This window comes from Scophthalmus maximus, chromosome 10, assembly GCF_022379125.1.
Source record: "Scophthalmus maximus strain ysfricsl-2021 chromosome 10, ASM2237912v1, whole genome shotgun sequence".
Lineage (NCBI taxonomy): Eukaryota > Metazoa > Chordata > Actinopteri > Pleuronectiformes > Scophthalmidae > Scophthalmus > Scophthalmus maximus.
Window position 1 is genome coordinate 21672311 of NC_061524.1, and position 16844 is coordinate 21689154.

The 16844-nt window shown below is 42.3% G+C and overlaps 1 protein-coding gene across 1 annotated transcript in view; it reads left to right on the forward strand.

Moving 5' to 3' along the window:
* The first annotated feature begins 2820 nt into the window (after positions 1 to 2820).
* The window catches only part of si:ch211-113g11.6 (uncharacterized protein LOC559008 homolog), a 37231-nt gene continuing 23207 nt past the window's right edge, over positions 2821 to 16844 (forward strand). Inside the window, exons 1-3 of the mRNA XM_035608288.2 lie at positions 2821 to 3279; positions 10834 to 10973; positions 13367 to 13429. Of these exons, the coding sequence (XP_035464181.1) occupies positions 3201 to 3279; positions 10834 to 10973; positions 13367 to 13429 (282 nt within the window). The 5' untranslated portion in view covers positions 2821 to 3200. The remainder of the gene's footprint in view (positions 3280 to 10833; positions 10974 to 13366; positions 13430 to 16844) is intronic.

Here is a 16844-nt window from a genome sequence, read left to right on the forward strand (position 1 = left end):
TCCTCCTCAACAACCAAACTAAATGTGAGTACAATGTTAACACTTCTTGCATGCTTTTTATATGCTAAAACGGCCTTGGGTCAAATTCACCCCAAGGAACACAGATGCGTACAACGTGTGTACAGGATAACTGGAGGGTTAAAGACCTGTCAATCAACATACTAGTTTTTGTTGTGGGGCAAATATTTAAATTTGAGCTTTTTTTTAAATTTTGGGTTCAATCATTTTAAGCAAATGCAAGAAAAGTAAAATATATTTGATAGATTTTGGTCTACATTTCTTTTTTTTCTTTGAGTCTGACATTTCAGGGTTGGAGAGATTAATAAAATAAGCGAATCCATCCCGTCTGGTGATTATGCTGTTTTTGGAATATTCACGAGTCATCAATGCAATCCGCTTCTCGGACTTGTGTTCATGTCAGCTCTTGCTTTAAAAACAGTTACTGAGTGACGATGACTGATTACTGCACGGGATGCAAATCATAGTTTATTCATTAATTTTCCTCCTGAAACTGAAGCTTTAAAGGGCAAACACCACGCCGGCTGATTTCACCAGAGGCAACTAATCAGCGCACTGAGCTGCTGGAGGCCACAGACGAACTGCTGTCGTGACCAAGGAGGCAAAATCCTCAGCCTGAGGTGATGAGACACATGTTGAAACTCCTTCTTTTGCTGCCATCTAATGGTGGACATTTAACACCCCCCCAAAAAAAAAAAAAAATGACATCACTGTTAAATGAGATCATAGAGTGTGAAACATTAAAATCACATAGAGGTTTTATCACATTAAAGACTTATGTTCATAATGTTCATAGAGAGAAAGGAAGAAGCAAATTAGATCTGACATTGTAGCTCACGGGCGATAAGCATTGAGTCCAAAGTGAACCAGATAACAAGGGAGCAGGAACTCTACAATGTAATGTATCTTTAATTGCCTATACGTTTTGAAGCATGGAGAACCACTCGGGGCCGTCAGGGACGGGTCAGCTCTCTGTCTGCAGAGTCAGAACCAAACATGGAGAAACTGCATTTCAGTTTTATTGCACCACTTGTCACAGACACCTGTGAGTCATTTCAGTGACTCACATGTCACTGAAATGAAGATGTCTGAATCACTAATTTCTTTCACTGCACCGTACCTTTGACTCAGGTAATACACATTTTACATACCATCTATTTCTTTTTGTCTCATGTTGTTTACATTTGATCTTGTTCCCATTACTATTTCATGTAAAGCACTTTGAATTCCCTTTTTCTTCTTCTTCCCCTCTGCAGCTGGCCTTATCAACAAGGTCAGAGACCCCCACGCTGACCCCCCTCATGGGGGGTCACACACAGAAACACACACACACACACACACACAAACCATCCCTGCTCACCCCACCACTTGGACTTTTGCACATCTTCTCCAGAACAACCTGCACAGCTGTAAATCCCAGCAACATATTACACAATTTGTCATATTGCATATCTTCTGAAATATTTTTTTCTTTTTATATATCTAATCTTTTTTGTTTGCTTAAATTATTGCTCTTCCCTTTGTACTTACAGTTGCTTTATCCTCCCCTACCTCTATATTCATTAGGGCCCGAGCTCCACTGACAAAGTCAGAGCGAGTACCTACTGTAATTGAGTGAATTATTATTATAATTATTATTATTATTCCGCCAAATGAATCGCTAATTTGAGGCACTTCACGTGCTCTGACCTTCCCAAAACGTTGCACATCCATCAGAACCGGTGAAAGATTTGATAAAATTGTCATTTTAGGTGTCTCGGGCATGGGCGTGTCAAAATAACTCAATAAAGCCCCTTACCACATTCCCCCTTGCTTTACATTTGATGTAGTTGAATGAAATTGGGTAGGCACGTGTATCACATCAAGACCTACAAAAAATGAAAGGTCGCCATTTCCACCGACCAACAGGGAGTCGACCATTTCGATTTTAGTGTGCAAATTTGGACATTTTCGCACTTCATACTTCAACGAACTCCTCCGACAGACTTCATTATGTTTGTTATGCACCAAATCCCCGAAGCAAATTCCTTGTATGTGAGAAAACTACTTAACAATAAACAGCGATTCTGATTGTGGTTCTTGCATTCGAGATAGTTTTTAGAAGGGGGGTTTGCCCCCCTAGTGTATGGGTTTTATAGGTACCAGTCTATGAGTGGCACAGACTATAATGTTTTCCGAATGGGGGGATGAGGAATATATCTTCTCCCCCCCCGAATGTGATCATGCTGATCTTTCCCAAGGAGCTCACTGCTCCCAAATGTCTCACAGAAAACCCACATGACACTTTAAACGACCCATGCTCACAGCATCTGGTTGGTTGCTTCAGCTAAGAGGGACATTTTTTCAAATTTGAGTCAATTAACTTGCAACAAATGCAAGTGCAGTAGAGCCAAACTGCTGAGTCCTTCCTAGTCAGGCACTGGAGGCATTATTGGCACATATTGATTAGACATCTGACATTAGAGGCAGTTGCTGAGGAGATATCATCATTGGCTGCAGATATGAGTGTGTTTGTGCAAACAGGGAACTCAATATAAAATGGCCCCTCGAATATATATATATATAATGAATTTGATGAAAAATAAGTGAATGTAGTTAGTCTTCACGTTGTGCACAATGATATTTGACAGCTCTTCTTCTCATATTTGGCATGATCTCGAAAGCAGTATAGGACACTTTTCAACCACGAGATAAAACTCGTGCTTAAACAGATGAAGAAGGAAAACACGAGGAGTGTCGTGATTTTTTTAAAGGTGCAGCAACGTGAAAATCACAAAAATCCCCATCAGCAACAGGTATGACGCGTAATCTCGCGCGTCGGGGATTGTGATCACACAAGTGACATGCTTGTTTGTTTGTTTGCTGGCGATCTATTCTTCTGCTGGCGACCCCACACTTCATCCCTGCGACGCAGCCGAAGGCGACTCTCCCCCTCCTTTGCCTTCTGCTTCCGAGGTGGAGCCTGACACCCCGACTTCTCCAAACTGGAGCGCCGGCGAAGCAGACGGACAGGACCGGACCGGGACCAGCAGCAGATCGGGGAGGGACCATCCAGGTGGCAAGAAGAAGAAGGAGAGGGATTTTTTTGTGTGTGTGTGGGGTGTGTGTGTGTGTGACGCGGCTGAACTGTTGAATAATCCTACAAAGCGGCTGCACGCGACAGAGCCTCGAGGAAAACAAAGATGAAGTCTCTCCTCCTGCTGTCTCTTTTCGCCTCGGTGGCCGTCGGAAAGTCACCTCGGCTGAAATTTGTTCTGCACGGTAGGCAGCTGCTGCGTTTCTCCCAAATATTTAACACATGACATTGAGCCAGTTGTTTAGCCCAAGGCGCCGTTCATCTTGTTTCATTCATCGGCATTATGTTTATGGATGGATGGGGCGGACGCGTGGATGGAAAGAGTGAGAGTTCAGTCGTTGATGGAGCCGGTTATTTTTTTCTTCAAATTCTACCAATTACTAACCGAGATCATGTGGTCCCTCCACTGAGCAAGCTGCACAAATGTGTATCCTATATAGAGCCTTACTGAAGGGGCCACCTCTGGATCCATCCCTTCTGACACCAACCCGACCCGCCCTCCCCCCACACTGCCCGAGTAGTAAATTACGCGCTCCAAACCATTCGGGCCGCGCACACATGTCCGAACGGGATCGAACTCCTTCTGCTGTATCATCATTGATATTTTCTTAGGCAGCTCGTTTCCGTAACATTTTCTTTTTCCACAGCACATTTCGTATATGATTTGTGCAATTTGTGGCTTTTTTTTGGGGGGGGGGATACCTTGAATGTACAGACGGTGAACTGCGAGTCTTTTTTTTTTAAAATGCGCCGTTTCGGGTTGCTTTTTTTCAATCAAGGGCACGCTGGCGCTAATTGGCGCCCGTTGCTCCGTGTCCTCACCTTCATGCGCAACCGGGCGCAATAAAACCACCGCATCTGCCAGTCATCTGCCTTCATGGCGCCCGTTCGCCGCGGACGCAGCACGAGGCGGGGGGCCCCTGAGACGCCCGCAGCCGCCGAGAAGCGTCATCGCTGAGATATATGACTCCTCGGGAGGCTGGCGCACGGTCGCCGTGGCGCCTCCGTCCTTTTGCGGAGCTGCAATGCGGGACGCGGCAGCTGCTTTCACACTGCAGCAGAGGGGTCCGGCTCCGGCAGAGGAGGAGAGAAGATGGGGGGGGGGGGGGTTGCTTTGGGGGTTGCAGCCTCCACAAATACAGACATACACACGCACAAATATGAAGGGGGAGAGGGCGAAAGAGCCATGGAAGCCATGGAAAATTCCAAGCCGTCTCCTACTTATCTATTCCACTCACGCCTTTCTACACCTCACACAGCCCTCTAATGTATTCAGCAATCAATAGAGATGAGGGGTTGTGTGTGTGTGTGTGTGTGTGTGTGTGTCATGTTGTCTGTATTCCCGCCCACCCCTCCGCGGGGATGAGCACAGTACGCACAAGATGACGGGCCGGACGTGCATGTCATATCAATCAAACCGGCTATCATGCAATATCGGGGTTTAGCTCCTAAATGCCCGTTGTTGGGAGACACACACACACATACACACTCACAAACACACACACACACACACACACACACACACACTCAGGTAACTGTCGGGGGAAATCCATCAAAGAGACTGAAGCTTCTAACCTTTTCTAGGAGCTGGAGCCGTTTCAGCACCATAACAGCGCCTGGGTCCTCACAGAGTAAAGGCTCCTCACTCTGCCAAATGATCTTGCCTGATGACGGCACTTGCCTAGGTTCTTATGGCAGCTGCTTGAAGGCTACAAGCTGGTCTTGGGATTTAGGTTACCGCTGTTTAATGGGTTCGAATGTTGAAGCTGTTGGACGGACAAGGGGAATACATCACATTGGTTGAGCTCACGTCCATGTACAAAGCCATCTTAGCTTTCAATCTATAGGAACGAGATGTCATCAAAATGTGTAAATTCCTCCCTCAGCGACAAACAGCTGATGCAACAAATACAATTTATTCTTACTTCAGGAAGGTTTGTTGAAACTGATTTTAGAGTTATTGACATAGATGAGGTTGATTAGATATTCTCTCTTTGAAATCTATAACACGTTGAGCACGATAAAGTGTAATCTTAACTGAATGAAACTCAAAAAAAAGTGTCCAAATATAGTATACTAGTATACTAGTATACTAGTATAGTATACTGCTTTAGTTTTAGTTGGTTGAACTTAAACTGGACAGTTAGTGTAGGCTTATGCAAATAAAATTGTTGTCAGGAGATTAAAAGGGCAAAAAAAGGAAAAAAAACATTTTAAATGTTAACGATATTAATTCTTACAGTAGAAATAGCATTAGCCATTGGCCAACCTGGCGTAGCCAGATTAATACTAATATGCGGATTAGTCCCTGACCTTATCGGTTCATTTTCGATTTCCAAGAGGCATTACCAACGGACGCGGAGCGATATGCCTCTGGATGCAACTGGATAGACCTACAACCAGTGATGGCAACGAATCATGTGACGTCTGTTGGGTGACGTGAAGATGTCAACAGACCATAGCAGAGAGGAGATGATGTGATGATGATTTCGCAATGTCTGTGAACCAGTGTTGCTGTTTTTTTGGGAGAAATGGTAGTTTTAGTCAGATGCTCGTTCGTCAGCAGCCAATCCAACTTGGCTGTTTGCAAAAGTCGCTTCTCTTCACGGTATGAACCCCTCCCACTATTAGATAATCGGTTGTGTGGAAATCACTTCCAAAATGGAGGAGATCCAGACCGAGTCGGGCAGAGCAAATGAAATGAGCTCCCAGAATTCGTCTGGGACCCAGGCTAGTCATTGGCCACTTTGGTGGAGAAGGCCACAATAAGCTCAACATCACAAAGTAGCAAACAACCGTGTTTTTAGACATCCAGCAGACATAGAATAGTATTAAGAGTAGTATTTCTGTCCATGTGATGAGTTTGAAAAAGAAAAGAATAGATATATAGTCCCCTTTTAGCTCTGTTCTGGTCCTCCCGAGGAGTGCGAACATGTGGCTCTGGAAAGGCTAAATGTTCCATTATGTTCACCAGCTAACAGCTAACCTTTGTTTGTGTGCTGTTCGGCAGTGATGCATGTGTTTATTAGAGCCTTTTTCTATGAAAACAACTGAAATGAAGTGACGGTGAGACAGAACCACATGAGGAAAGTCGCAGGTACAACTGTCCTTCTCACTTTTGTAAGGGACTGTATTAGGGTTATGTTGTGAATCGGATGAGACAAAATGAGAGTCTGCCTTATTACATTTACTCACCCTATACTGAGTATGTCTGGTTGAGAGCGACAGGGATAGAGAGAATTTATCAGAAACATAAAGGAAGATAGAAGAGGAACATGGAGACAACTGCAAAGCACCAGATGAGGAAAGTAAAAGAACAACTGAAAGGGAGACGACAGCACACCTCAAGGTCATCTGCCGCTGCATCCGAAACATCAGAACATTTTGCCAAAGTTCAACCACTGATTGAGTCGCAGTCCAAGGCCTGGACACATCAATACCAAAAACTCAAACTCTATAGTTTTTTCTTGTCATGTCCATAGTTGACGACCTCTAGGTCCCAATAAAACAACTTTGCAGTCAATATTATTTCATGTAAATGAAATAGCAGCCGTCACACCAACAGCTTCAAAAAGGTCTATATCAAAAACTGACCGTAAGCTGTTTTCTCACTATCCAGAATGCTGTATAGTGTACAAGTTTAAACTATTCCCACAAATAACCTCCCTGCTTTCCTCTTCTTCAATTAGCACATTTTTTGTGTGCAGTTGGGATTTCTGTTTTAGGCTCACTAATTTGAAAATGTTTAAACTCCTCTCAAGGATTACATGTTCCTGAGAGGGTAAAGGACCTCTCCAACCCAAGACTTTAATGAAGTCTTTTTTCTTCTTCTTTTTTTCAAAACAAGCTGGAAAACAGGGCTGTTTTTCTCGGGTCCTGAAAAACTTTTAAACAATTCAAGGTTTTCACCCAGCAGCAATGATTAAGCCAGAGAAAAGAACAGCTCTGATGTACATGTCTTATGTTAAGAAACCCAGTGTTAGTTGGACGGTACTTTGTGTTCCACTTTAGCTGTTTAATCTTGAGGTCCCGTCTGGAAGAAGCTTTGTTTAGGTTGTTTTTTACATTCTATGTTAAATCTGTATGCCTCACATAATAACTCTGTGTATTATGATGACCTTATATGCCACATACACAATTAGAATGTTAAATGATAACCAACACTCCACTATGTTAGTTAATCTGGTGTTTCATGTAGCTTCATAGAAAATGCACTGCTCTATAGCGAAGCACATAAATCTCAGTTAGGGTTCATCCAGAGGAGTAGTAGGTCAGGCTGAGGCCACCTCCGGACCAGTCTGAACAGGTTTAGACAAGAAATCGGCTGACTCGGCTAGCACATGAAGAGGGTTAGCAAGCACATGCAGATCAGCCAATCAGCTCACAAGGAGGAGGAGCGATGCCAACATTAGCAATTAGATTCAGTGGTGAGTTGTTTGTTTTTAAAAAACTGGGCAGAACTATCACCCTAAGCTGAGAAGCAAAATGGTATATAATGAGCTGTAAATCTGTCAAGCATCAGTCGTTGTTCAGGAACGACTTCTTCCTTGAAGAATGAACTCCATTAGCTGCATCAGAAAGGGAATTTGTAAAATGTTGGTGAAGAAGTCAATTTCTGCCCCAAGAACTGAATTTTTTTACAACAAGGGAACATTTTACAAGTTTCTTGTAGATTTTTTTTATTGTCATCTTCACTGTTACTCATCATTACACATTTTGCCTCAGCATCGATGTGAACTTGCTAGCAGCCTTCGTGCCTGTGTTTTGATGAAACATTACTCCCACTTGTAGATTTACTGTGGAAACCATTGGCAAGGATGTGCGTTGTGTTACCTACTTGAACACACACAATGGGGGCCCACTCTTAAAAAGAATGCTTTACAGCCATGGGCGTCAGGAGCAAAAAATAAATTTGGGTGGGTCCTTCCTGAGAAAACTTTTACTAGAGTAGATGCCATTTCCTGTTTTCTGGTGCGTTTTAATAAAGTGAAACAGAGGCCAGCCAGTCGAATGCTGTGCACTGTGTGTAAAGCTCACTACCCGTCACTGAGTCTCAGGCTCAGCCATTTAGCTCTTTTGATAACGCGTCTGTTACGCGTCTGACTCCCCCTCGTCACATAAGTAATTGCTTTCATAGCCCAAATTACCACATACCTGGCATGGTTAACCCAAAATTGACGCAACAGCATCTAATATGGCAACAGGCGAACACATTATGAACAATCATCAACATGCAAAGCTTCAATAGTGACAGTTTGTGAGCACAGCCAGACCCACCTGAGTGGACCTGTATGGAGTTTAATTTATATGGACTCAATAAGCAAATAAATTGGAATGGATTTGAGGGGTGTCAGAAAGCAGGAGAGTGGAAGGCAAAGGAGTAGCAAAGACGCGGTATGGAGTTTCATTTATTGGGGCATTCCACAAGACTGACGACGCTCTGACAGTACCTCAGATGCGCTGAATTATCGAGACAGTAAAAGTGGATGGGACCAATATTATTGGTCTTAAAACAATGGGCACAATGGGTCCGACGCCCATGTTTACAGCGCTTTCACCTTGTTTTCATATATCTCCAGTGTCCACATTTAGATCTGATCTCTCCGACCAGTTCACATCACATCTCCCTCTGTTCAGAAGAAGCATCTTTTGTGCAATGGAGATGCTTGTCTTGCGCACTCACAACCAAAGTGTCGTTGTGATTGCCTGTTCTTTGCAGGTGTAATTGTAGTGCCATTTTTTAAAAATCCAGCAAGCGCACTGCAGGTCATGTGATTGATTACCTCATAAAAATGCACAGCCATTGCATTGGGGAGATGGTTAAATGGCAAAAGCTGAGTTTTTTTGGTACTTGTTTCATGTCTTGTCTTCACTCCAAGCTGGACTGTCTTGAATAACGTCCATAGTTGAGGACTACTTCATAAGATTATTGGCTAATGGCTTGCAGCTGACTAGCTGCCAAGTGGCTAGCTCACTGGTTATGTATTTCCGCCACATAGTTGTTGTATGTGGATTTGGCAACAGAATTACAATTACACTTCTGTTAAATGTGGTCACAACCCGTTCATGACCACCTACTTTGGTGATTTGGCCAATCGGATCACAATCCATCCTCAATGTATCTTGGGAGCGTTTAAACCTGTACTTTCATGTGGTCAAACTCTAGATGATTCAAATCTGATAACTCAAAAAGTATTTCAATGCACATGTGTAAATAGGGGTATTTGACTTGACCTCTCTTTATGTTTTCTTCCTGTAGTCAAGCCATCCAAACCAAAAAAGAAATACAATTGCATGGATTTTCCTTGTGTAGTCCTTATTCCTTGTGAAGTATGAGCTTCATCAATTAGATTCAAGCCAATAACAGAGGCCCCTGTTTCCATAGAAACTTCATTGGTTGGGTAGCAACCTGTATCAGTGCTCACCACTTTAGCGTGGCCTTGCTGTCAGACTGGATGTCTTTTTTGTTTCAGATACGAGGACAAAATCATTACAAATTTAATGTAACCTTGACCATATAATCATGTCTTGCCATTATTAGTGTATTTATAATGAAACATCAAAAGCAAAACGCATCATTATGATCTTCGAAATAGGTTCTTTAATCATCTACTGCGTCTTTGTTAAACATGAAATGGAAGATGGAATAGGATGAGCGAATAACTTATTTCCTTTTTTTGACATCCCCTGGTTATTCTCCTGTTTAGGCTTTAACATTTTCTGCTATTTAGATTTAATACATCATTATCTTATTTTAATCTTTGCCGGAAACGAACAAGTATCTGGTTGGTTTGATTCGAATTGGAATTTAAAAAATGAAAATAAATGTTAAAAATGTGGAGGAGATACCAAATGAGAGAAAAATGATGGTTGCCTGTTATCTTCTATAAACTTCCCTTACAACGACATAACATTGATTTTTCAACAAGGTTGATTTTCGATTATTCTTCAAGTACATTTCCAACTCTTTAATTACATGTTCTGCATGTTACCACATTTCTTGATGGCAGACATTTTATTCTATTTCTAAACACAGGCACAGTTGCAGTGTAGGTTAGTGTGAGTCTGACTGGACGGGTGATTCAGAGACGCCCAAATCTACTTCTGAGAATTCTGGAGGTGTCTGGAGTGTAATTCATCCAACCGTCTGTGATGGGATTTGCCCACTCTATGAAGTGATATTCAGTGATATTTATGCTCCCACCAGATGCCCTTTTCCTCGAACGGCCAAGCCAGTTTCCAAAATCGAGACACGGTTATATTGTGGGCTTAATCTAAAGCTACAAAGGGCAGTAACATCACATTGAGGTTTTGGTAAATGAAGCTCATAGCCAGGACTTCTCGAGCTACATAGCTCCTAAATTGACAGGAGATTAAATGTGGTTTGAAAATGAGAGGCTTGGCTCTTTCCCATCAGGGCCTCTAGACTTTGTAGTGTGACTGATAATGGATCATATATTTAAATCACTTACTTAAACTGAATTTTGCCTTTGTTCTTTTGTTTTTGTGTTTGGCCTCCACTTTATGAATCTTTTTTACTCTAGCACCTGTTGACTTTATTGATTCCCAATCATTTGTTGTTGTTTGTTGTCTTGTGTTTAGAATAACTTTCATGAGTAAATCAACTTTTTTACCACCAGGCATACTTTAATTGCACAAATACAAACAACAGTGTATTCAAAGTTCTTGTCCAGCCCTCAACGTTCAACCCCTCTAATGTATTTCCTTCTAATCCACAGAGACCTCCAGGTTCCACTTCAACAAACCTGAGAACTACATCAGCATGTACCATCAGGAGGGTAGTGACACGCTGTACGTCGGCGGCCAGGCGATGCTCTACGTGTTAACGTTTACTGACAGAGGGGTCCGCGACGTGCAGGTACACTTTTCTTGTAACAGATTTTGCCGACTTGTATCCTGCCGCTTTGGTGGCTTGTTTGTTGGGCTCGGCTCCAGACAGCACCACTCCGCTGCCATTCAGAGAGGAGTCGTCCGTCACAAGCTAAATACTGCCAAGTTTTTAAGTCGGTCCCCTTCAAAAGCCCCTTTGGCAGCAAATCAATGTTTGGAAGCACTGTTGGTCAATTGAAAATTATGCTGGTAGCTAAAATGGGCAACAGAGTCCAAAAGGTTGAAGTTGCACCTCTCTGAACAGAACTAAAGGACCACCACAGTTGCACCTACACATCTGATTCAACCTCCTCAAGAGGTTTTGGCTTTGCTTGATTGACATCTCCCTCACTCTCCCATTGCAGTTGGTAAGAAAACGTTTAAACCTCATTTTGCGACAAAGCTATCAAATATTTGAAAATGTTTTTCATCAGATTTGACAGATTGTAGTCATAGGTTTTATGTGCTGGTGGCCATTGAAGATTACTCTCCTCCCATTCACATAGACAAGAGCTTGTCTGCCTGAAATAACTGCATGGTGGCGTTGCCAAGATGTCTGCCCAATGGTGAGACGTGCTGATAAGGACTTTTGTGGTCAATCATTAATATTTAGAGGTGTGTTTAAGTACATTTTTTAACTTTGTGGCAAACTAACTATGCTGCCACTGCGTCTAATAACTTTTAAAAATAAAGCCTCCCCCCCATTGCTGTTCGAAAGACTGGGTGGGATGACAGCAAATATAGTTTTCCCTCCTGCTGAGAGGGCGACAAAGTGAACCAGTGAGGGCAGAGAGAGATGAGACAACTGGCCTGCCGCTGACCCAGTTCAGCAGCTGAGATCCAGTGAAGGCCGAGGAGGCCGGGTCATGCATACATTAATGGGGCTATACTTACTTCCCTCTCTGTGAGGAGAGAAAACATCATTCGCTGAGCTAATGGTGTCAACAGAGGCTCTCGGTGACACAGTGTGTGGTCCACAGTGTCAGCACTGTCTAGCTTAACAAATCAAAGAGACCATAAACCTGGTGTTTCTTCCAAATTATATCTATATGTCCTATTTTTTTTCAAGCGATTGCAGGCTTGGTGGTGCGTTTCCCTTAGTGTCGACATAACGACACAATTAGCGATTTGTGATGTTTTTGGAATTGAGGGACTGTTTCTTATGTTTAAATGGTGTGTTTGTCTCACTCACACTGTCAAGTGACGTTTTGTCAGGCTGAGTTACTTTCAATCTGGATTAGTTTGGGAGAAGAAAACAACGACAATTTTAAAATCTAACAACAATTCTTAGTCTCCTCCAAACTTCTTTTTTGATGTTCTACAATTGTAGAGGTACATATTTATTATTAAAGTTGGCCTATTTTTTCCATTTCGAGCTACATCTTTTTTCCATTGTGAGACTCCACACGAGGGGGGTGACTCGATCAGGTGTCACTGGTTGGCTTCGAACCTGTGACCTCCGGCATGGGAGGGGGACCAGGTGCTACCAGGTCAACATGAACTGCTGAATGAAAAAAAGGCAGAGAGGAATACCGATGGCAAAACTACGCATAGTGGTTGTGCTAATTTGGGCTTACTAGCTAGCTAGCGTCCAAGTTCATCGTTCACCGTCTGCCAAGCCCTCGCCTTCTTCACCCGGACCACATTCCTCTCCTCCACTGTTTGCAAATAGCAAGATTTTTTTTATTCTTGTTGGATATTCATGTGCTGGGGTAGTGGCATATTAAAGGCCTATAATACTACTCGTGTTGCCTGAGTAGTAGCTGTGCTTATCAGATTACTTTATGAAAAAAATCCATGAAAAACTGACATGAGCCTGTTTATGAATTTGGAGGGGGGGACATTGGATACTAAGCATTCAGAGCAGCCTGAGGCCTGACCTTTAGTCACATAAAAAAATGTACATGTGACATTGTAACATTATACATCTGACAGAAAATAGGGGAAATTATTAAATTTCCACTCTAAAAGGTCAGTAAACTCAATTATAAAACATTGCAATGGAGGAAAAAACTGACCTTTGGTGAGTTACTGCTCAGCAGTTGTCTCAGAATGATAACTTCATTCAAAACTGTGTGCACGTCACTTTCTATTGCTCTCTCAACCTACATGTACCTACAGTGACAAGTTCATTACTTTGAGGATTTGTTGAAAGAAATGCTGGGAAACGTGAAGTGCCCGGTTGAGGAAAAGCAACAGCAAAACATGTATATCATGTATATCTCACAATGATCACAAAATAACTCGGAATGCAGGAAAATCAACAAAATGTTTTCTACGAGGACTGTGTTCTCGAAGCAAGCAGCAGGGTCACTGTTTTCATGCTGAAGCGCAGCTGTGTGAAAAACCTTGGCACAAACTAAACAGTCCTTCCTCCCACAGATCCCAGCGGCATCTGATCAGACTGCAATTGATACCTGCAAGGCAAAGGCTGCGCCACTCGAGGTAGAAGCACATCTTCACCGTCGGCACCACCATCAGCTGTGCAACGCATTCCCCTCCTCCGTTTCTGTATCATCATCATCATCACCATCATCATCCCCACCATCATTCTGTCTCTCATAACCACCATCATCTGCAGTTGCACTGTAGTGAAGTAAGCGCTACAATGTTCAATTTCACTTCAGTAGCTCAGACAAAGTTACGTTTTTGCTCGGATTTAAAAGACTGAATCTGTCAAATGAACACAGTGAAAACATATAGGAGCTAGAATGGCACAGTAGAGCCCACACATCTGCCCAACGGTTCCTTTAAGTCAATCAAGCCTTCTTAGCTAAGACAACACAACAATGCAGAGCTCCATTGCAGAAGAATGATAGGTTCATAAAAACACTAATCAAATTAATCAGATCCAGATTTTATTCATGATTAACAGTCACTGATATCAGTTCCCTAAATATGCCTGTTTTTTCAAATTTTTCATAAAATCCTCGAATTATTCCCTAGGAAAATAATGAAAATGTCACAAACACCCTGTCTTGTTATGTTAAAGGAAGAGATATAACATTCTTGGATCTGCGATTCTTTCTTGTCACAATGTGTCATCCTTCCACCAAGTTCCGTGGACATCAGTTGTGCAGTTTTCACCTAATCCTGCTGACAAATAAACAAATGGACAGGGGTGAAAACATTACCTCCTTGGTAGAGGGGGAAATAAAAAAATGCTAATTCATGCAGATGAGATAAAATTAACCAGGGGACAACATCCCCTCTAAAGACACAAATCAAACAATGTACAGATGAGTGAGCTGCTGATAATTTCAATGAATAATTTCCTGAGATTCCATGGAGAGGCAGGATTTCATAACTGACTGGTTAAATGTGCTCAGTGGAAGAAGTGCAGGGTACAGTGAAGGTTAAATCAAGAAATCTAAATGAGAAAAAAAGATTGTGCTTGGCAAGAGAATCTGATATCTGGTTATTCAAAGACCATTTGAAATAACTTTACATCAATGACCTAACCCATTTCCATATCAACTTTGATGCAGTTGTGTAATAAGAGGAAATTAACTCAACCGTTGAAACTGATTTTCCATTTATACCAAGGGTCAATTTTTGCATTTGCCTAATTGCGAAAAAAGGAAATATTTGTCACTTATCCAAGTGCTCAACTAAAACAGTATCTCTATGTGTTTACATGGGAATTTTAAAGGAAGGAAGAACTTGTAAAATCCATATCAACATAGGGCCGTGCTTGTGTGAAGTTGGAAAATAAGCAAAGTTTTTGCTCCGAGCTAATTTGGGCCAACTATGAGTCAGAAATGTATGACAATATTTTTTGCCGACACTAAATATAAAAGAAAAGATGGGCTATCATACAAAGTTATTTTCTCTGACTCACCCTGGGTTGGGTTCTGCAGCTCCCTGTGCCCATCGCAGACGTCAAATGGGGGAGAGAGAGAGAGAGAGATGCATGATGGGTGTTCCCCGAGCAGTCTAGGGGGTACAATCGAATTGTCAAATTTGCATAGGAAGCTTCCTAAATCTTGAAGTGACCCGGAAGTACTTCCTCAGCACCATGATAAGAGCTGTTCAGATTATCTAAATGCATAGGAAAGGAGCTTCAATGCTTCCTTTCCTCTCTCCTTCAGCATAGGGTACACTGGACCTTCCTAGGTGAAAGGAAAGGAGAAATAGACGCCCCACAATTCATTGCGGCAGCGATGTTTACGTGACGCGCCATGCGCAAATGTAAACGATTCAATCCGAAGTAGAAGTAGAAATAGAAGAAGAGTATAAATATGACCCAGAAGAGACGCATGTCATCATGTAAGTTATTGTTGCCTATGAATCGTTGACATCTGATGTCACACGGTGGTAAAACACACTGAAAATGCTGATGGAGCCGCTGAGGTTCTCTCTGAGCAACGCTGTTGACTTTTCCTAGGTCCTATGAATCCTACTTTACAACTTTTCCTTGACCTCATGACGTTTTCCACTGAGGTCTATGGTTAGTAGATAGGAATAGTAGACAGGAAGGACAATTCGACCGCACCCTAGGCCTATAGCAGCATTACAAAGAGATGGTTCAGTAAACACCTGAGCAGGTTTTAAGTCTAACCTTAAATATGGAGAGGGTGTCTGCCTCCCTGACACAGACTGGAAGCTGGTTCATTAATAAGGGCTCATATTCTGGAGCATTCCCTTTTCAATAAAGATTGTTCAATGTCACAACCTCTATGGTTCTTTACTATTCAGTAGTAATTTGGTAGATTTCCCTTTTTTTTGCTGGATAGACTTTCTTCCTCTCTGACTATTGGCTTAAGACTGCTTCTGCATCCTTTGAAAATTGTTGCATGAATTGCTTCTTTTTTTCAGAAGTTTAAATTCTCATCTATATAATCGGCTTGTGGGCAGGCGGTTTAAAGAGAAGTGGGGTTTGAAAACTTTGAAAAATAAGAGATTTTTTTCAGCAGTTAGCTTTCTGTAGATGGGGCTGGAAATCCTGTTACCTGATCTGGGTGCCCCTTTCCGTCTTGTCACCCGCAACTGAGCTGAAACCCACCACAGTTGTGTTATTAAAACGAGCGTTACTGTATGGCAGTTTCTCCCCCACACAAAACGGAGCTGACGGCTCCAACGAGTGAAGAGTCTGGCAGGGGCAGATGGTGCAAAATGAGAACGTTCTGAGCGAAGCAGTAAATCTTCTCCAATAAGGCACATGCGGTTTGGAAGGAGAATGAAGGACATGAGGCAGCATCCCTCAGTGATAGACAGCCACAGGGTTTGTGAGATGGAGACAGGAGGTTAACCGTAGGTAGCATTGCACACCTGATCTGATAGTGAGACTCTTTTTCCAACTTGTGTAGCACTCAGGTTTTGGCAGAGGTATGCGCTCTTCTAACCACCTTCTAACCATATAATGGTTTACCATATAAACTCTGTCAAGTCTTTGAAAAGTACTCAATTGAATACTTTTAGTGGCTTCTATTGAGTATTCTTGACACAACAAACGTGGGTCTTGGAATGAAGACTCGTGAATTATATGATGGCATTCTCCTGCTTTCCCCTCGAGACCCCCAACGTTATTGAAGTGCAATTCTCCAACAAATTGCCAGAGTTCAATTTTAAAACTGAACTCTGTTGGCATGGATTGTGCAGCTTAATTGCATCCATGCTAACTTATTTCAGTTTTGACAACATGTGTCCATTGTAGCAATACAGTATGGTCAAGATTAGGGTATGGTTGGGGTTAGGCAACTAAAACCTGGTGTCAAATTTGGGAAAGATAATGATTACAGTTGATAAAAAAGAAGGCGCAGAATCATTAAATATGGATGTTATTTCTATGGATTGCATTGTACTTTAAAAGCCCAGAGAGCAGCACATCAACACAACATTATGCTTCAGATGAAAATCC